Source organism: Colossoma macropomum, unplaced genomic scaffold (genome assembly GCF_904425465.1).
Source record: "Colossoma macropomum unplaced genomic scaffold, Colossoma_macropomum, whole genome shotgun sequence".
NCBI classification, from domain to species: domain Eukaryota; kingdom Metazoa; phylum Chordata; class Actinopteri; order Characiformes; family Serrasalmidae; genus Colossoma; species Colossoma macropomum.
In genome coordinates this window covers 26,805,388-26,826,856 of record NW_023494805.1, presented here as the reverse complement: position 1 = coordinate 26,826,856, position 21,469 = coordinate 26,805,388, and the positions used below count along the sequence as shown (strand labels likewise).

Here is a 21,469-nt window from a genome sequence, read left to right as displayed (position 1 = left end):
TGATGTTGACCTGAGGACTCAGCCAGGGAACTGTTATCTCATTATAGTACTGCAGCGGAAGTGGATCATGTGACAGATTAATGGAATGCACCACAAGTGCGGAGGAAAGGTTCGTCTAATGTTTGATCTTATTCAGACACTTTTATTTAAATCAGCCTCAACCCACATTTGCATGTGGTTTCATTAACAACTTCTTATATTATGCTTCACAGCTTGGAGACATGGATAAATATCAGTGTAGTCCCAGGTGTTACCTGTGTCTTCCAGGTATTCTCCTGTGGGAGCACAGCTTTGGCTCTTCCATAAGCTTTTCTCAGAATAGGCCCTCGAAGGATTCGTGGAAGTAAAGGGACTGTTAAGGGGAAGTGTCAAGTAGAAGTTGACTCTAAGGGGAAATGTCAAGGATAATTCCTGGGAAACTAGAAGTTATCTTCAAGCATCAATGAACAGGTAATACTTAATCAGCACGTGTCTTTATGCTTTTGAAACTTGTATTATAAAGTAATGCATATTAACAGTTGTCATATAAACAATTAACAAATGCATAGAATTATAATGGAAAATAGGCCTATAGTCTGAATAGCCATACTTTTTGACAAGAGATGCAATATGACAACATGTTTTCACATGATGATAAATTATGAGATGATATGTTATTTATTGTCAGTTATTTTAGAATACTGAATAACTGCATTTATCATAAATCAGATTTAGACCAATTATAGAGAGCCTGTAAACAACAACAACCACTACAGTTACTGCACAAATTGCATGGTAACAAAAGGTATTTGGATGTCAGTGCATTATGGCATCATTTTATTTTATGAATATATTTTTACCAATTTCTTTTTTATAGTATATTTTTGAAAGCACTGGATAAAAAGGTAGAGTATGGTTTTCTGCACACAAACATAAGAAAAACTAAATACTGCTATCATGTATCATGAACATCTTCAAGAATCGTGATGTTAAATTGTTGCCATATCGCCCAGCTTTAGGACACAGACACATAGTTCAATTGTCTTAATACATATTTTCCAAAGACATAACATGAAAAACAGCATTTAAAACAACTTCATGCTTAATTTGGTTTATTCTTAAGAAATTATGTAGTGATTCTTACATTCTTTCAAAGTGTCTATTAGTGAATCATATTCACAGATAACAGGTTCATCAGTTCTTTACTTGACCACTTATAGCCCACAGTGATTTTCTCAGACCGGATGAATCAATATCACAGAAGAAGGTTTTCATCACATGCTTAAACTCTGCCCTCGATTTGTGTGGCTGTTGACAGGCGTGTGAATAGGCTATTGTTGTTAGCAGGGATTTTTCTTCAGATCCATTTCCGATAAAAGGCTGCTTTGCATGGCATTAGCTTCTATTAATAATGCTATGTTGGTTATGAAAGGTAACATGGACCTGAAATATCATCACCATGTTTTGCAGGAGGGAGTATAACAAAAAGCCTTTAGACTGATTAATGATTTCATTATGGGGTCAGAAGGCTTGAATAGTAACCACATCTAGCAACTTTCTTTCAGATTTCCTGCCACTTTCAGAATGACAGTGACTCTTGGTTGATTCATGGCTTTCCTCATGGTCTTTTCTCACTTTCCAAGACACACACACACACACACACACACACACACACACACACACACACACACACACACAGACTCATCAACATAAAGTGCTCACATATTCCCCTCTACGTCCGCAGAGGAAGCTCCTTTTCAGTATTTCTTTATTGTTTTCTTTGTCTACTTTTTTCCATGTTTCTGCCTCCTACTACCTTCCTAAAGAGGACAAACAACCCCCACCTCCCTCAATCCCCCACCGTTCCCCACCGGATAGCCCCGGTGTATGTCCTTATATGTCTAAAACACTCAGCTTCGACAGGAAGAAGCAGTTTATCACCACCAGTTATTGTTTCAACAGCTGCAATAGTGGAATCGTGCAGTGATATTATAGAAAGGACTTAAAAATAGTTTAAAAATAACTAATATTTTGTCATTTTTGTATGTTCACAGCCTTGCACTCTTTGTTACTTCTTGTTTTTTGTGCTAGGACAAGCGATAGAAAGGTATTATATTGCATGATCAGTACCTGCAGTGGTCATGCAGACAAAAAGCAGTTAAACAGCGAGAACATAGCAGCATTAACATAGTTAATTGCTTTGCAGTGCTCATATCTGGGTCATTATTTGCTGACTGCACATTAGGGGGACATTTTCTCAAGCACACAACAGACTAGACTTGACTAGATAACTTAAATAAACCCAGATGGAATAATACAATTCATGTGTTGCATTTTTTTACAAACACTAAAATAGCTTTAAACAAAAACATTTTTAGCAATTCTCAACATTGCAAAATAGATTTGATAAAAACACACCATGTATTAGAATATGGGGAGAATCGACTGAAAATTCTTTTGGTCTCAAAACTAGATGACCTAAATATATCTTGGGGGAAAATACCGCACTAACAATAGAACAACTGACATGCTTTAGTCTCAGAGTGCATGTGACTATATAAGATTGTCTTAAGCTGTTGATCTACAGTAGAATAACGTACAGTAGAGATTCACCCCACCCAGGGTGTGCTGCAGGACGCTAGGCGAGACACGAAGCTGGGGATAAAAGTGGTGCTGCTGCCAGTCCGACAGACTGTACAGTTTCCGCTAATTGGTGAACCTCCTTCAGTAATGTTCTCACTTTTCCTCGGCCGCCCCCCTCTTCCGTTACTCGCACAATGCCTGGAAGTCGCCTAGACCCACATCTCCTTCTATTTTTTTGTCTGTTGTTTTCTTTTTCTCTTTTTTTCTATCTCCCTCTCGAGCCAAAGACACAATTGATCCAGGCCCCCATCAAAACAAATAGGAGCACAAAGACACACACACGCTCTTGACACCCCAGACCAAAAGATACTTCCGACTCACATTAGAGTACTGAGTGCATGTGTAGGCACAAAGTAAGTTCTGTAATCACATAATGATACATATTCCAGATTCCAGATTTATTTTCTTGTTGGGTGAGGATTACTTGTTTGGGTAAGACATTACTGACTTGTACTTTAATGGTTTTCATGCAAGTTTGCTTAGCGAAATCCTACTCCTATTTGGATGGTCTGAAACCATTATATGTCACATTATTTGTATAATAGGCCTATATTTCACAATCTTAGTGTGTAACAAGATCTTTTGACAGTTGTTTAAAAGGCCAAACAGCGATCAATACATTAAACTAGGCCTCAGTTTCCCAAGTGCATTTTAGTGTAAAGATCATCTAAACTAGTAGAGAGAGTGTTTAGTGTGATGCTCGCTGTATCATTTAAGAATCGTCTTTGTGCTAAGATTCTTTTGGGAAACTGCCTAGTTCAGTTTACATGCTCCACTGAAGAAGATCTTACCTTACAGACATTTATTTGAGACTTTAAAACAAACTCTGATTTAGGCTGAGATTTATTCCCTATGGCACATGTGCACCACTAGTGTGGGGCATGTTTACAGCCTGCCTTGATAAAGTTTAAAGCTACAGCTTATATTATGTTGTCAATGATCTCAATAGACCTGAAGGAGGACAGTAACCACACTGAAATTAGTGATGCATTGATCTCTTTGCCTTTCAGTTAATTTTTGTATTGAAGTTATATACTTTATATGTGTAGAACTGATGCAAATATTTGAATGAAAAAAAATTCGGTAGATCACTTTTTAGTGTATATGGCCTTACCAATATGTTAGAACATCAGTATGTTTTACCCATTTATGGTACCATGTTTATGCTTTTCCAAGGTGCCCCAGGGCTTGTAAATTTTTGGGGGTGATAGTAACCAGACACCTGAAGAATTTATTGCCTCTAAAAGCTACTTCACAGAAAGTTATCCCTTGAAATGGTTACAGGTCTTTTGCTAGTAGGCTTTGGGCTAAAATTTATTGTTGAAATATTAATATTATTATCATTTTGGCAGTCCCAAAGGACTATTTTTGTGGGGGGTGGGGTGGGTTTACACTATTGTATCGTTATCAACATTACATTTAAAAACTCATAAGACACATGTTAGGTTCACTGGCCATATGTGATATTTCACATGAATATCTCTGCATGATTGAATTGAGACTGCATGCACGTGAGCATGCATGTGTCAGAATCTCTCCATAAACTATGTATGTCTGAATAGTCATAACTGGGCGTATATGACTGAAACTGCCTCAAACCATGTCCATAAATATTTGAGTGCCATAATCTTCACGTAGATGAAGAATATTCATAATTTAGTACATCAATTTGAGCTCTATATGTTACAGCAAAAAGTAAAATTATTCACTTTTCCATTTTAAAGTTTTTAGTATTTTTTTACACCAATTCTCATTACCCTAATGCAGTCACATATCTGTTTCTCGTATATATGCATGTAGGTATTACGTTTAACCGTTGAATCTCTTTGCTTTAATGTTTTCAAAAAATAAGATTTTGTCACTTAATTGGAAAATGTTACTGAAATCAATTATATGATTTCTGTTCACTTTTAATTATTGAACCAGGCAACATTGTTTGTACATTCAAAAAAAGAAAACATTAAATTTGTCATATTTTCCACCTTAAGTCCCAGTATACATGTTTGTGACAATAAATCAAAGCTGCAATATGTAAGATTTTCTTCTCAAAATGAAAAGAAGTAGCATTATTGAGTCTGAGCCTGTAATAATTTTTTAAAAGGCAGAGGTGTCGAGTCATATTTTGCAGGAGTTTACAGACCACATCATATGTCTTTAAGTATTAACGTTACACGAACTCAAAACGCCTATTTATACCTTGTGTTAACATGTATTTCATGTATCTTGATCAACTTTGGCCAGATTCCATTTACATTTTTCACTAAAATTCGTTCTCAGTGTGGCTGAATGAGGTCAGATTATACATTTTCTGGATATAAAGCATATCTACACATACATTGTTTCCATTTTACTTTTGTTTACCTTTTCTTTATTACGATGCAAGTGGACAAGCTCGCTTGGATGCTTTCGTTGCCTGGAGTGAGAGATGGCTCTTGGTTTGGGGCTAACTTCAGCCTCGCATATCCTCCATCTTTCATTTCATTGTTTACTTTCTCATGCTAGTTAGCACACGGACAACAAAATGCATTCTGTTTATACTTGTGTTAAATGTGATCAGGATCTATCTCTGACCACCTCTGAATGTGGTATCAGTGATCTGATAGTAATCCATTTACAGTGCGTCCTGGGGGTGTTTACACCTTTCAGCCATTTAAGTGAAATGTGAGTGTGATCTGGTCACCAGAAACGCATGTTAATGCAAGGTGTAAACAGGTGTAAAAGAAGATGTGGCTCGATGTTTAGGTCTCCAGTGCAAAATCAACATTATACTGATGATGAAAATAGTAAATAATTCACTTCTACCTGCTGCATGCGATTACACATTTCCACCAGCAAGGTCTCCAAATCCCCAAGTTACGTAGTGTAACTTAAAACAAGAGTCGTATTAGCAAACCTATGAGTATTAGTTTAAATTTTCATTTTATTTTTTCCCAATTTTTCAGTATTGTAGTGAAATCATTAGACCTTTAATATTAACGCATGCTTAGGCAGGTCAAATTGAAGCAATTTTCGCCTGAAAAAAAGATTTTTACATGCACTTATGAAGTTCATGCATGAACACCACACATATGAATTAATACTCGCCAGATATAACCAGGATACAAGCCTATCAAGCAACAAAGGACAAATCAATCTGTTTTATAAGCTTCTTCGAGCGTGCCAACTTATTAAGATCAGAGTCTTCACGTGCACGTGTGTAGGTGTGTGTGTGTCAAAACCTCTCCATGAACTGTGTGTGTTGAAGATGAGGTAACTTCCCATTTGTTTTCAGCTTATTGGGGACCTGAACGGGCCCCACATCCCCAGTCTCATTCTCCGCTCGGCCTTATTGACGGATGTCCTGCGCAGGCGTTTCATGCCTGACTTTGTGTTTTGTGTGCGTGTGTGTGTGTGTGTGTGTGTTGCTCACAGGAAGCATCATGGAGAGGGTGTTCCATGGTTCCTGCACATCTGTGCACTGCATTTCTCTAGGTGTTGTGAGCTTGTTTTTCAGTTGTGAGAGGAGGGTATCACCCCGGCTCATTTTTTTCACTCTCCCATTTCCTTCCTCACTATACCCATAACAAGGGCCCTCAATCACACTCAGACATATAAAGTCACAGGAAGGCAGACAGAGAGGTTGCCGGCAGCTTTTGTAGCAGGCATGAGCAGGGTGTGTAATCTGGCTTCACCTGCTGACCTGGCTGCATTAGCAGAGGATTTTCTAACCTGAGGTCAGCAACCGAATCCACAAATGAATAGAGATGATGATCTACGATCAGCCCACGTCCGTCATCGCATTCTGTAGAAGCTGAAAGGCGAATATTAATCCTCAATTAGTGCCCCTCCTCCGTACAGTTTGCACATGAAAATTTTCATATGACACCAACAGATCCAGATGTGGAAACCCAGATGAAAAATCTTTAGAGGAAATAGCCTTAGACACAAAGGAGGCAAAAAGAAGTCTTGAATGAGAAATGGTTGAGTTCCTGTCTTTAGTTCAGTTGCAGATAATTTCTTATTATTTTGGCAAATCTGAGCACAATGTGTGAGCTATGTGATCTCTCAATCAAAGATCAAAGGAGATACATGTGAGATTACAGGGCTCTTTTGCTCTGGAGAAATATCTAAGCAGCAAAAGGAAAAAAAGCAGAATTCCACTGATTTTTTAAAACTGTTGCATAATTCAGTCATCGAGATGTTGAGAATGTCATTTAGAATGGTCAGATGTGAAATGGTTCATTGTAGAGAAACTTACCAACCCTGACTTCTTTACAGTGGTGGAGGTAGGAATCAGGGATTGCGAGCAGTGCAAATATAGCCATTTTATTTAATATCCAAAATGAACCTTTTGCCTTACAGCATCCCCCGTGTACCTTTTTGCCAAAATTTGGTTTTTGGTCAAAATTTGATCTCAAGGCTATCATAAAACAACATCTCAGAAATCAAACAGCACATTTGTAATCATTTTGTGTAATAACTTTCTGTGAAGGAGCTTTCTCAAGAGTGATGCATTTCACATCAAACCACTCCGAATGACATGTTTACATCTTAATGATTTAATTATGCAGAAACTGAAAAAAATCAGTGGAATTTCCCTTTAACCAAAAGTCTCACAAACACAATAAGGTAGAGAACCCAGACTACAATAAAGCATTTAGAGTTGAGAATTACAGGAGGTCTGTAATCAACAATATTTCCTAAATCAGGAACGTAATCAGGACCTAGCTAAGGTAGTTGAGGAAAGTGCCCCAAACTCTCTCAAATTCACCCTGTGGTTTATTTCTGTAGTGCAATATCCTCTAACCTATATAACCTATAACACCATTTCCTCTAACCATCTGTGAAAACTGGGTGGGGAGGCAGATTTTCACTCTCTTAATATTACTCTCTCAGCTATTACCATTGCTTGGGCCTGTTGTTTGCAACTGGGCAATGTAAGGGAAGCATCTGAATAACCAAAAACAACAACGATGTATTGGCTGGAGCTCCCTCACTCCAGAGAACACAGTTACACTGCTCCACAGCTTAATGCTGGGGTGGTAGGGAGGTTATACACACTAGGCGATGCTTGGCATTGGGCACAGCGACCTTAGGCTCATGTGCTGCATCTCTAGAGCATCCCATTCCATTGGCAGTCCTTTCTTATTGAGATTGAACACCTGTGTCAGAAATGGGGACACCTTAAAGTAGCTGCACTCACTAATTACAAAAGGGTCTCTGGATACTTTTGAACGTATAGTGTATAATATCTGGGATATGAACCATACAGTCATATGCAAAATTTTGGCACCCCTGATCACATTATGTTTTTATGATTTTCTAAATGAAATGAAGTTAAAACATCCTCTGCAGGGAACAAATGTCTGCACATTTTAATGCACAATTACTATTCATTTACACAAACATCTGATATCTGGATGAAATTATACTTCTTTATGCTTCCATAGCTTTGAAACTGATCCACATATCCTTCATAATATTTTGTAGTGCAGGGTGTATCACGGAGGGTGTTAATGTAAATTCCCCTTGTTTTTCAAAAACTTCCTCTCGGCCCATTTCCTTCGTCCTGGAGAGAGTCAGACAGGGTCAGTGCGGTCTGCTTTGGTTAGGTGAACTCCTGGATAGTGTTATGGGACCTTCTGACTTTGCGACAATGCTAGTGTGCCCACGCAAAAGCACACAGACATGCACTCGCACGCACCCACTGTTTAGGTAAACACGCACTCTAACAGATAAACTAATATTCTCTGCATGCATCCACCCACACACAAACACTTGATATGGACTATGTACACAACAGATCAAAAACACGAACCCCTCTTTCCTGTCATCACTTTACGCTGCAGGCAGACTTAAACACAAAAGGCTCTAATACATAACTATAAATACCTGAGGTGCGTTGGGGCCCTGGGGCCTTTTCCTGCAGCGCTTCCAGCGCGCGTGGGCCGCCCAGGGAAGAGGGAAATGAGGATCCGGAAAGACATTAGTGTTTAGGCCAGACCTCAGGCCAGTGTTAATGACTGTATTGTCAGGGTTAAGGTTGAGGTTTGGTGAGAGGAAGCTGTTCTCAGGCCAGCGTAAAAAGGACATCTTCTACCAACACAGGAAATGAGCGGCCCTGGCCGCATGGAACTTCCTGCACAACATTATAAAGGCGCTCCTCCCTCCGGTTGCACTGGCCAGTTGTAAAAAGCATCATCTGAGAAAGGCGCACAGAATTGTGTGTGCAGTTGTGGGTTTGACAGCAGCAGAGAGGGGTCACAAAACCACGGCAGCGTGTGTTCTCGTCCCTGCTGGTCGGGGTGAGTTTATGTTGGTGATTTTAAATATTTTAAATAATAATTTTTAAGTGAGTTAAACATTTTGTTCAGTGAGAGATGCTATGTTTTGTTGAGAGATACTGAATTTTCATTTCATTAAATTAAAAGCAAACTGGAAGTTTTTGCTAGAAGCTGAAGCAAGACTGCCCTTGCCCATTTAGTTGTGAAGAGCCACTGGTGATTCTTTGAATGAATGGATGATTGAATGCTGTGCTATGTTTGTTTCATGGTCTACTTTGCATGATCTAAACAGTAAAATTCAATGTCAAAGTACTGTAAAATGTAATAGTCAGTGCCTGTTTTTTATATGAAAAAGGATAAAAGCATGTAAATAAACCATGCATGTACTTTATTTCTGTTTTTAAATTTACAGAAAAGTAAATTGTAAAAAAAAAATTTTATGTAAATTTACAAAAACAAATGATCACTTTTATTTCAGACATGTGTGTTTATTTTAATGATTTTTACTGTTATTATTCTAGCAAAATTCTGTATGTCAGAAGAACTAGTTGAACTAGTGAAACTGCTGAATTATAGTAAAAGGCAGTATTTTTAAGTAATTAAATTAAACCATCATTGAGAAAATTATTTTTCTAATAATTAACAAGTATGTATTTGTATGGAACCCCTGCTGCCTAATTGATCTGTGTAAATTGTCAGTGATCAGAGTTTTGCAGACTTGTATTTAAGAGTACAGTTCCCTTAAATAGTTAAGTAACTGTGATAATGATATAGACTTTACATTAACATTTGAATTGTACAGACTGATTTAATGCCTTTGAACTCGAAAATTACTATTCAATTATTCATCTTTAGGCTTATTATTGAGTAATTTCTATGAATTAACTGGTAACTATAAAACTAATATGTACATTATGTAGTTAAGAGAGTTATGTGTGCGCTTAAATGACCAAATGAAAGACTTTCTGAATGAAATTGTCTCCTCCTTTGCAGGTACGAGTAGGGAGCTGGTCTCCCCAATAAGAACCCTTTAGAACTTTCTCTTCTCACCATTTCTAATAAGGCTAATAAGGTAATAAAGTAAGGTAAGCAGGTCCACATAAAGGCAATGTTTTTTGGTTCCATGCAAATGTTCAAACATATACCAGCTGTGATGTCTCATCTGAACATGCCTTTTTTTTCTTTGCCAGATGATGAGCAAAATGCAGATGACTGAGGGACGTGGGGTTCCCTCACGGTGTGACCAGGTGGTGGAGGTGCAGGGGTATGTGAAGGAGTTCACACGCCACTCCAACGATGTCCTGCTCAATTTAAACGAGCTACGCCATCGAGACATTCTGACTGATGCCACGCTGCTGGTGGGCAGTGCCCGGCTGCGCGCCCACTGTGCAGTGCTGATAGCGTGCAGGTCAGTCTGCTAGGAAGGCCAACACACGGGGCAGACTCTCTTTCTCTCCTCCTCCCTCCCATCTCTCTTCCTCCTTCCTCCGCTGTTGATTCTGTTTTCAGGAGAACGTCTCATTGTTTTGAGGATTTGTGTCATTTTTTCTTCTCCTGTGGCCATTTATGAGCAGTGGATGCCTTCCTCTCTTTTTTACCCTAAAGTTTATTCAGTCATTTTCCTTAAAGGGAATGTTGTGTACTTTCTAATTTTATAGTCTTTTATATGTTTCTTACTTTGTTTGATATCTGTATGTGAGGCCTAATTTGTTGTAATCAGTTTTACACGGCTACACTCCTAAAATAAAGGTGTCACACAGGTTTCTTTGAATTGATGCCAGAGGAGAACCACTTTTGGTTCCCTAAAGAACGTTTCAATAGATGGTTCTTTGAAGAACTAATTTTATGAATGAGATGTGTGAATCTGAAGAACCTTTTCAGAGTTCCTCATAATGTAATGGTTCTAAACCAAATAAATGTTTTTCCTAGAACTGTACATCCACACCAAGAACCATTTAGGAACCTTTATGTTTAAGAGTGTACTTTCTATTAGTAATGTTGTGTTTTACCTCCACTGATTTTTTAATGCAAACATGACGTATTTTTTAGTGTTTTATCTTAATGGGACTCTATCTCTTTCTCTTTCTCTCTCTGCAGCGGTTTCTTCTACTCTCTGTTCTCCCGCCACACAGCCAGTGCTGTTAATGAGCGAGGGGTTTCCCTGCCACTGCCAGAGGGGCTGGATGCGGGCAGTGTGTCACTGCTGCTGGACTTCATGTACACCTCCCGCCTTCCTCTGACCCCCAGCACGGTGCCTGGAGTGCTCGCTGCTGCCACCTACCTGCAGATGGACCATGTTGCCGACACCTGCAGAGCATTCCTACAGAACAGGTAAAACTGTAGACCAGGGTATTCGGTTCTGGTTCTGGAGGGCCGGAGCCCAGCGCAATTGCCTTCTTCAAACCACCAAATAAACCTGGTAACTATCCAATGAGTTGAATCAGGTGTGTTTAAGCAGGGTAATTCTTTAAGTGAGCTGCACTCTGTCCCACCAGGACTGGAACTGATGACCCAGAAGTGGAGCAAAAGACAATCAGAATCTTCCTTGTGTTCAAAAAGTTTTACTATTGCAGTTTGATGGAAACCTAACCTACAGCCTAATTGTATTTTTTCTCAACTGCTCAGTACTACACAGTCAAATCACCACATAACTGGAACTCTGAATTTTACACTCATAATTAACACTGGTGAGGCCTGGGGGACACATCTAGTGATACTGATGGAGAATATCTGCATAATACCTCCTACCTGACTTTCTGTGTGAATCTGACCGAGAGCATGTTGTCTTCCTCACAGTGAAGGGGTGTGTGTGAGCCCTCCTCTGGTGGAGCCGACCTCCAGAAGCCCCCATGTGAACTCCACAGCACCTCCTGGTGGCAGATCCCCTCCAGCACATCCCTCTTTGACCTCTTCCCCTTCCAGACCTGCTGCAGAGGCAGAGGAGCCCAGCCCTGCCAGAGCTAGGTGAGAGAGATACAGACTGAGAGTGAAGGCAATGCAGGATTTAAAGGGGAATTCTGCTGATATTTCAAACTTTCTGCATAATTAAATCATTCAAATGTGAACAAAATCTTTCAGAGTGATTTGATGTGAAATGTTTCTTTCTAGAGAAACTTACCAAGTCAGAATTGTACACAGGGGTGGGGATGGGAACCAGGCACCCAAAGTGTTTAATGCCTTTAAAAGCTTCCTCACAGAAAGCTATTATATGAAATGGTTATGAATACAGTGCCTAATGCCTGAGACATTGTTTTATGATGGGTTTAAGATTAGCTTTTGACCTTAAAATGTATTTTTTGAAATTTGGTTCTTATCATGCCCACTGTAAAGACAGTCTGATATGTTAAGTTTCTCTACAGTCCACCATTTCATATCAGACCATTCTGAAGGTTTAGAAGTATTAGAACAATTGATTCTTTGCATCTTAATGACATATTTTTGCCTAAATATTGAACAGATTGTGAAATTCCCCTTTAAGATCCCTCTTTTCTCTTTTACAAGAATCTAGTAAAGTGTTTGCAGCTTTTTACAGATTCATAGATGAAAGAGCTCAATTGTGTGGAGGAATTTGATAGATTTCTTAAGCTTAACGTGTTTAAAAGGGTCACCTGCAGTACATTAATGAGGGTAAAATCCAAGGGGAAAATAGGTTAAAATACAAGACATGTTCCACATTTAAAAAGATGAAAGGGGTAAACCATCTGAAGGAACAGTAATAATGTCCTATAGCACATGGACAGAAAAACTAATGTAAACTACACCTGATACATCAATTGAAATCACAGTAGCATAAAAAAGTAATCAGTGTAATACTTATGAACCCATACTTCTTATTCTTTGCAGAGTTCCCGGAGAGAACTTGACCTCACTGAAGCCTGTTCCCAGACCTCAGAGCCTGAAAGTGGAGAAGTCTGAACCTTCATCTTTTTCCCCCAGCACTCCATCTCCACACAGCCCCGCTCAGTCCAACGGCCAGCCCAACTCACCTGCCGAGTCCAGCGGCTGCAGTCTCTCCCCTAAACTGAAGGTATGTTGCCTCTCTATGTGAGTGTTTGTGCATAAACAGGCATGCATGTGAACTTTTTTAGTCACTTAAATGATCACAGAAGATATGCATATAGTCAAATAATCTGTAATGTTCTCGATTTCATTTTAATCTGTTGTAAGTTGCAGTAATATATTTGGCTGAGCAATAACAGAGCAGTTTGTCTATGTTTCCACTGCAGCATTTAAGGACTGCTATTCTACTGATTTTATCATCTTATCTTTACAGCCACGTTCTGAATCCAAACCTACTCCAGATCCTAAGGCCTGTAACTGGAAGAAATACAAATACATCGTCCTCAACCCTCTCTGTGCTACATCTATTAAAGAGGAGGGGCCAGGCGAGGAGCAACAAACATTTAACCACTCCCCCACTGTCAGTGATAGGACAGACACCACACCCAAACCATCTGAGGAGACATGGCCAAAGACTGGACATGGGCTGAATGATGTGTATGTTGCTTTGGCTTTATAGCATGCCCAACTCTGTGTGTGTATGCTGTTACCATGTTAATACATGTTTCCCACAGAATATTTAATGATTGCTAAATTATTGCTGTATCTTCAAGTGCTATAAGAGGCTATGCTGAGACTAGGTTTACAATAATAACATTTTTTTTCAAGTAGGCTTTATGAAAAAAAAGCTTTTATGAGTTGCATATGAAAAATATACACCTTGGTAACACCTTTTCTTTATGCAGGCAAGGCCTGTCTCCAGTGTATGACTCGCCACAGCAACAAATGCCATTCACTCCTCACCATGGACTCTCACCACACCCAGCGGATACTTATATGGGACCACTGGTCACTTTCAGCCGGGAAAACCAAGGTTAGCGCAAACCAGACCCCTCTGTTTGTCCCATATAACATGAATACGTTCTGTAAGGTATGCTAATTAAACAAGGGGCTTCATGCCTCACAGAACAGCCATATATATTTCACATGTGAAATGTGCAAAAACCGTGTTTTTTTACCTGTAAAATGCATGTGACTTCTTCATAAGGTATTTTTATCTCATGCTGGATTAATTCCTTATTTATTAATTACGTCTTTGTGTTAATACAAAATGTGTAGATCAAGGCTAAAGTTGGCCCACCAGAAAGTTACCCTAACTCCATCCCCTCAAGAGAGGACAAAAAAAGTCACGGAAATTAGTCTTTATTGTCATTCCTCAATGTAACCTGAATACATCAGAACAAAATGTCATTTAAGCCTCACACACAACAGCAGCACATTACACATGACTACATAAGATACATGACATGAAAATATGTGGCAGTGTAAAACAGGGCAAATGTACACCAAATGACAGGATTTGTGATCTATTGTTCTTCACAGGTTTTTGCTCTGTGTATCAGCACCCCTGCCCCCCTGTGCTAGAGGCAGCAAAACAGAGCGCTCATTTATTTGGGAAGCTTCAGATCAAGCTTGAGAGCCACTCCCCAGTGATCTGTTACTCAGGGAACCAAGGCAGCACAAAGCCTGCCTGCTCAGGTACAGCAATTATTCCTCAGACCTGCTTAAAGGAAAACCCTGGTGTTTTTCTACCTAATATCAATCAGCCATTTCTTTAGCATGTGGTGGATTACCTTAGATAATTACTTTGATGCGGTTCCCAACACTGTTAGAAATAAAGGTACTGTGCAGGTACATTTTTCATTCTTCAAGGTACAAACAATGTAAATGCTCCCTCAAAGGTAAAACAGTGGTTCAAAGGTCCAATTTTGTACCTAAAATATATTTTTTCCAGGTGAAAAGTACATATTTGTATCTTTTCATAACCTGATGTTTTAAAACAGAACAATAAAATAAAAAGCCTGGAGACGAGACGGGGTGTGTAGACAGTTAATACAACTTAGAAAATATAATTTCAATGGATTATGGTATAATTATGTTCTATATTATGACTAAATGTACTAAGATGTACCCTTGTGGGTACCACCCCAGTGACAAGAGGGGTACTGCCCCAGTGACAGTTTACTACCTTTATTTCTGAGAGTATATATGTAGTAAAAGAACAGAAAAACCTGTTGACTCAAAATACAGAATAGAAACTAATGAGCAAGTGCCGAAACACCTTCCCCTTTGGCTTCTATTATAAATGTACTATGAGTCAGTGGTTTTTTCTGTTCTTTTCTAAGTCTAGGGAATTTATTGTCCATTGTAATTAACTGTATATTACATGAGGCAAATAGAGATTATGTTGAAATATGCTGGAGCACTGGAAAGTACTGGAGAAGGTAAATAAACAATTGATATTATAAACAAGTCATCTGAACCCTTATGTCTAATTATTTTGTAGGAGATAAACCGTATCGCTGTAATGTATGTGGGGCTCAGTTTAACCGGCCAGCTAATCTGAAGACCCATTCCCGCATCCACTCAGGAGAGAAGCCCTATCGCTGCGACACCTGTGGAGCTCGATTTGTCCAGGTAAAGTACAAGACTAATGTGCTACACTGTACCAAAGCATCATTACATTTTAAGTAAATTAAGTAACAGCCTTATCATTTTATAATAGCAATATCTTATCAGCATCTTCAAATATGTATCACTAAAGGAACTGACTCATTTCTTCAGTTAATTGTCGAGCCCTTGATGAGCTGAGTCAAGTGTGCTACAGCAGGGAAACTAGCAAACTGTAGTTTTGTAGCCCTTATGGTGATATAACAACATGACACACAAATCCATAGGGATCCATTAAAACTAGAACACTGGAAAAGTGTAGTAAGCTTGTGCTACCGGTTCACTCACAAGTGTGTGTGTATGTGCAATTGTATATGTACCAGGTTGCTCATCTGCGCGCTCATGTTCTGATCCACACTGGGGAGAAGCCGTACCCCTGCCACACCTGCGGAACACGTTTCCGTCACCTGCAGACACTAAAGAGCCACCTTCGCATTCACACAGGGGAGAAACCCTACAGTGTGAGTACTCATGCACAGCTAACGCACGCACACAAACAAACAATCTGGATTAAGTGCACATATCTCACTAATTGAAATATAGCAGCTTTTTAAAAGAGGGTACCTACTAATAAACAATATTACTGTTGCTGTTGTATCAAAACCTCATACTACAAACTAAGACGTATTGTTCAGTAACTGCAGCGACTTTAATGCAATCAAGTTGAACTATTCTTAGGTTATAGAAGTGTGTAATAAAACTTTGGGCCCACTGGTGGGCGCATGCCCATGTAAGGGGTTAAAGGAGAATTCCACTGATTTTTCTGAAATTCTGCATATTTAAATCAATAAGATGTCAACAAAGTCATTCACAGTGGTTTGATGTGAAAGGATTTATTGAAGAGAAACCTGCAGACTCCTTACCGATTTCTTTACAGTGGTGGTAGGAATCAGAGGTTGCAGTGTCTGCAACACACACACATTACGTAAGCCACTTTTCCTTCTGGGTCACGGGGGATGCTGGAGCCTATCCCAGCAGTCATTGGACAGAAGAAAACTCCACACAGAAAGAACCCTGGTTGCCCAGCTGGGAATCGAAGCCAGGCACTTCTTGCTGTGAGGCAACAGCACTATCTGATTCCTATCACCACCGCTGTGAACAATTCTGACTTTCTAAAGAAAGGAGCATTTAACACTAAACTGGTGTGTATGACTTTGTTTACACCTTACTTATGTAATTATGCAGTTTTTCCCCTCTACTCCATTAATAAAATCACACTGTTTGAAAACAACAGCTGCACCAGCTGCCTTTTACACTGTGTGAAACACATCATTCAGCCCATGTCCAGTCTTTGGTCAGGTCTCCACAGAGGGTTTGGGTATTGAGTCTGTCCTGTCACTGGTAGCGGTGGGGGCATGGTCAAACACTTACTACTCCTCCCATGGCCCCTCCTCTTTATAAGATGTAGTGCGAGAGGTTTGACGACAATGTCCCTTATCTCCAATTGAGGGTTTAGGACATTATTCATTAGGAGGTTTGGCCCTTATTTATCAAATCTGAGTATGGTCAATTCTGATCGAAAAATGAGCGCACACAATTTTCACTGTTGCTATTTCAGTATTGCTATTCATCATTAATCATCTTTGGTGTAGGAGTAGAAGTAGAAATGTCAATTCCAATGATAAGAATAAAAATGGAAAATAACAATAGCACTAATAATCTGTGCACATGGCAGTCAGGACAAAAGGGGGGGCAGTCAAACGTCACCTACGAGCACAGCTATTGGCTCACCAGCTGCTCACTGCTGATGGTTTCCTACCAAATTATCTGCATGAAACAGGGCATGCACCATGTAAATGATATGTAAATAAGGGAACTTCCTTGAATCAGACGCAGAGTAGTGTGTACATTATTAAAAGAGGTCAAATCTGCACTCTTTCTTACTCAACTATGATAAATAGGGACCAACGTATTTGTGTTTCATCCCAGGCCTTAAGAATAGGTCTGGATTCAGAATGTGGTTGCAAAGATCATTTAAGAGGTACAAGGTTATGTTATGACAGCAATGTTATATTAGTGCTGAATTTCACAAATCTTCTAATGTAATCGGTTTCCCCTCTCTTTCTTCCCAGTGTGAGAAGTGCGATTTGCGCTTTCGTCATAAGAGCCAGCTGAGGCTGCACCTGAGGCAGAAGCATGGAGCTGTCACCAACACCAAGATCCGCTATAAGGTTCTGGCAGACCCGTACCAGACTGGAACAGCCATACTGCAGAGCTGCTGAGGGATCCAACACATACTCAGTCAATTCAGACAATTCCTTACCCTTTAACTTCGTCCAGGGTGGTGAACCTTCGCCACTTCCAGGGCCTGAAATCTGGTCTTGTTTCAACTCTGTCAAAAGAGATCAAAAGAGTCGCTGGATGTCTGTACCTAGGGACTTCTGAAATGGCTCACCAGAGATTTATATGAAGAGAAGAGCATGAAAAGTATTATTAACTATGAGGCTTTTAAGCTTGTTTAATATAAAGAGGTGGAGTACAGCATTCTTGGAAAGCAGACATGTACCATAACACACAAAAGCCTTCCAGAAATGCTGTTCTCCTGCACTAGACGTGCTGACTGTAACTTTTATTACCTATCATGCTTTCTACTTTATTTATTTGGCCAGCTGAACATTCTTTCTCACAAGTTTTAGCAGGAAATGTGTGGGGAAAAGGCAAAAGCAAAAAAGAAAAAAAAATAGAAGAAATGACAAGGTACATACAGCTGTCAATTAGAAGTGATTAGTAATTTCAGATTTAAAAAGAAAGTAATGTAGATGGTATGTGGAGAGGTGTGTTAGGAGTTCAGATGGAGAACGAGGAAATGCAAGTAAAGATGGTTAAGAAGCGAAGAGCAGAAAGTGTTGGAAAAGAAAAGTGTGATGAAAGAGTCTGTATGTTGTTTAAAAAGGAATGTGCAAGTCTATAGTGTTTTTGATGGAGTGCTTAGAATGTTTAATTTTGCCAGGAGTAGAAGTGTGGCTATGCAAATGGCTCTGATTATGAGTCATTTAAAAAAAAAATGTGTAACCCTGTTTTTTCCCCATGTTTGCATTCATATTTGGCACTGTCCAGTTAGATTTCTTTTCCTTCTTGAGAAAGAAAATAGTCTTTTGCTTGCCTGTATGTCAGTAGGTCAATGGTTGCCATGTTCTCATATTTAATGACAGCCTAAACATGTTATACTTTAGTTACTTGTGCACTAACAAACGTTTCACTGTACTAACTTAAAAGGCCTGGAGCCTGTTTATTTTAAATAAGTAACCCTACTAAACATGTTGAAGTATCCTCAGTTTTGTTTTAATGATATTTTTGATTGGAAAGTATATTTTGTTGATGGTTTGTGATAGTCTAGGAGTCCAAGCAGGCCAAGGACTCAAACAAGCCAGACAAAGTAAATGTAAAGGTTGATGAAGAGAATAATGTTGACGTTGTCAAATGTAACGTTCTTTTGCTGGACAAAGACAGACCTATTTTATATAAATTAAAATTAAATTAATTTCTTTCAATCAGAAACGCAGTGTCTGTGGTCATTATGTATGTTGCCTTGTTTAAGGATCAATGAAACTTAGACATCGTTCCAATTTCTGAAATCATATGAATAACACTCCTCTTTATTAATGAAAGCACCTAATAAAACATTTTGTCATGTTGCCTACTTACCACATACAGCACATATTTCAAGGTAGGAAAATCTACAGCTCCCTTTACAATGCATTTCAGTAAATGCACCGGTCACAAAGTTCAAGTGTTAAGTCATGTTTCTTTATCTCTGGGCCCCCAAACACACAATGCTTCTCCTCCTCATCCTTCCTTCCTCTGGTTAGATCACCACTAGTGCAGACTGAGTCATTCTAAAGTGCTCCTTTTCTCTATGGGTGGTGCTAGACCAAGAACAATGAAGTGGAGGGCACCTGTTTCCTGCTATGAAGTAAAGCAGGGTGCAAACGCTGTGTCATTCATGTGCAGCTCAGGGCAGAAGCAACATGTTTATGTTGATATTGGAGCCCTCACCCAGAACTCTATTTTAACCACTGTGGTGGAAAAAGTTGCTCTCCGGTGAGTCTGAAAACTGACTGTTCTGTACACCTGGGGACCTAACCCTGGTCCTGGTGATCTATAAGTCTAAGGTTCTTCTAATAAAAAAGCTGACATGGCGTCTGGTACAACTCTATGTTTGACTCGTCTGTCCGTAGCAAAGGCTTCTTCCTGGCATAGTCAAATTTCTGCAGTCTTTTTCTAATGGTAGATGGATGTACTTTGACATCCAGAGTGGCAAGAGCTGCCTGCAGATCCTGTGATGAAATTCTTAAAGATTTCTTTTAGCATCTCATGGTCTGCTTTTGGGCTAAATTTGCTGGGGCAGCCTGGCCTAGACAAGTTGGAAGTGCTTTTAAATCTTCTCTACTTGCAGATGATCTTTTAGACAGCTGAAGGATTGATTTCTAATATTTTGGAAACACCTCTCTTTTAATATAGGCTTGATGATATCCCAAACTCCAATAACAAAGAGCAAACTAGAACGGAAATCTGAGGTTTAAAAATAAGTTCATGCAAGATATTTTCGAATCATTAGCACCTGATTTCAATCTGACAAATTTGAAGAAGTGATATATGTAGGGGGGTGCTTACTTTTTCCACATAAAGAAAATGGATTTCTGTTTTCTGTTCAGTTACATGAAGGATGACAAAAAAAATGTTAAATTCAGGTGTCACTTGTCAAATTATATGACTTCTGTCTTTCAACATTATTTAAATAAAGACTGGATATCTGTATACCCAAATGCTGTATGCTGAAAATGCCTAATTTTTTTACTTACTTCTTCACATGTCTGTATCTTCACGTGCTTCCTGAAATCATGACGGTGGCATTAATCTCTCCTATCATTTAGACATCTCGTCATCCGTAAGCAAACAGCCCGAATCTGCTGAGTTCACTCTGTCTATATGAATGGCAAATAAACCACAGGCCAAACAAGAGGGTTGTAACCCAGGGTTACATTAGGGTCTTACACTGCTCTGGTTAACCTCTTTCCAGACCTATTTTCAGGCTTATTATTCAAAAACTACATAGAAAGCAATGTAAACTGGCTGACTTATTCTGAAAGGGGAACATGCCGAGTCAGAATTATTCACAGTGGTGGTGACAGGAACCAGACGTCTGAGGAACTGATTCCACTTAAAGCTCCGTCACAGCAAATTATTTCATGAAATGGTAACAAATATGCAGTCTGATGTCTGAGACATTGTTAATTCATTATGACATTCATTATGTAAAATGTTTTGGCTTGAAACATTTACATTATAGGGCAGAAAAGGAACATTACTACTATCAACATTACCTATAAACCTCAGAAGACACTGTGACCCCTGGTTCCTATCATGAGCACTGTAAAGAGATCTAAGTCAGTAAATTTTTCTGCAACTAGTTTGAAGTTTGAATTTCACATCAAACCACTCTGAATGACTGTGTTTACATGTCAACAACAAAATAATGCAGAAATTTTGAAAAATCAGTGGAATTCCCCGTTAAGGAGTGAAGAACACAGCAGGTTTTGGCCACTTAAGGGGTTACCTCAGAAGAAACAAAACTTACACTAAGCAAAACGTCTTAAAGCAAAATAAAAATTCTCTTTTGCTTTGGATTGCTTCACTAACGTTAATCTTTTGTAATCTAATAACTGTAAGAATTTTGCAGGAGACAGGGCCAAGCATCAAACAGTAATCTTATTTGAGCACGATATTTGAATGAGAACTTACCATTTGGTTGTTTGTTAATTAACCCTAAAGTGGACAGAAAGAACTGATAAAGTGTTAAATTTTAAAAATAATCCAGATAGTATTAGAAGCATATAACACGGACCTCGCCTGAACACTGTGAAGATGTTCAAATGATTCAGTCGAGACTGGTGAATCAGTTCGTTCCACGAATCGGTTTAAATGAATCATTCGTACGCCAATCGGACCAGCAGGTGCGCGCGCGTGGATTTGTAAAGAGTAGAAATACTTACAGATATATCGAATAATGACGGTGATATTAAGTACAGTGTCGTCGATTATGTGTGCACATCGTAGGAAAAGATATAGGATGG

The 21,469-nt window shown here is 39.1% G+C and overlaps 1 protein-coding gene across 4 annotated transcripts; it reads left to right on the top strand.

Moving 5' to 3' along the window:
- The first annotated feature begins 30 nt into the window (after positions 1–30).
- bcl6b (BCL6B transcription repressor) lies at positions 31–18,889 on the top strand. Of its 4 annotated transcripts, none has more exons than XM_036596382.1 (13): positions 31–109; positions 213–450; positions 9,879–9,957; positions 10,076–10,293; positions 10,983–11,216; positions 11,682–11,849; positions 12,729–12,912; positions 13,159–13,382; positions 13,631–13,758; positions 14,268–14,423; positions 15,232–15,362; positions 15,719–15,856; positions 17,468–18,889. In XM_036596382.1, exons 4-13 carry the CDS (start codon positions 10,076–10,078, stop codon positions 17,615–17,617), a joined length of 1,731 nt encoding a protein of 576 aa, XP_036452275.1. In that variant the 5' UTR covers positions 31–109; positions 213–450; positions 9,879–9,957; the 3' UTR covers positions 17,618–18,889. The 4 variants fall into 4 exon arrangements, with proteins under 4 accessions (XP_036452275.1, XP_036452274.1, XP_036452273.1 ...); XM_036596381.1 differs by having other exon boundaries at positions 9,879–9,970; XM_036596380.1 differs by lacking the exons at positions 31–109; positions 213–450 and adding an exon at positions 8,492–8,906.
- The last annotated feature ends 2,580 nt before the right edge of the window (positions 18,890–21,469 follow it).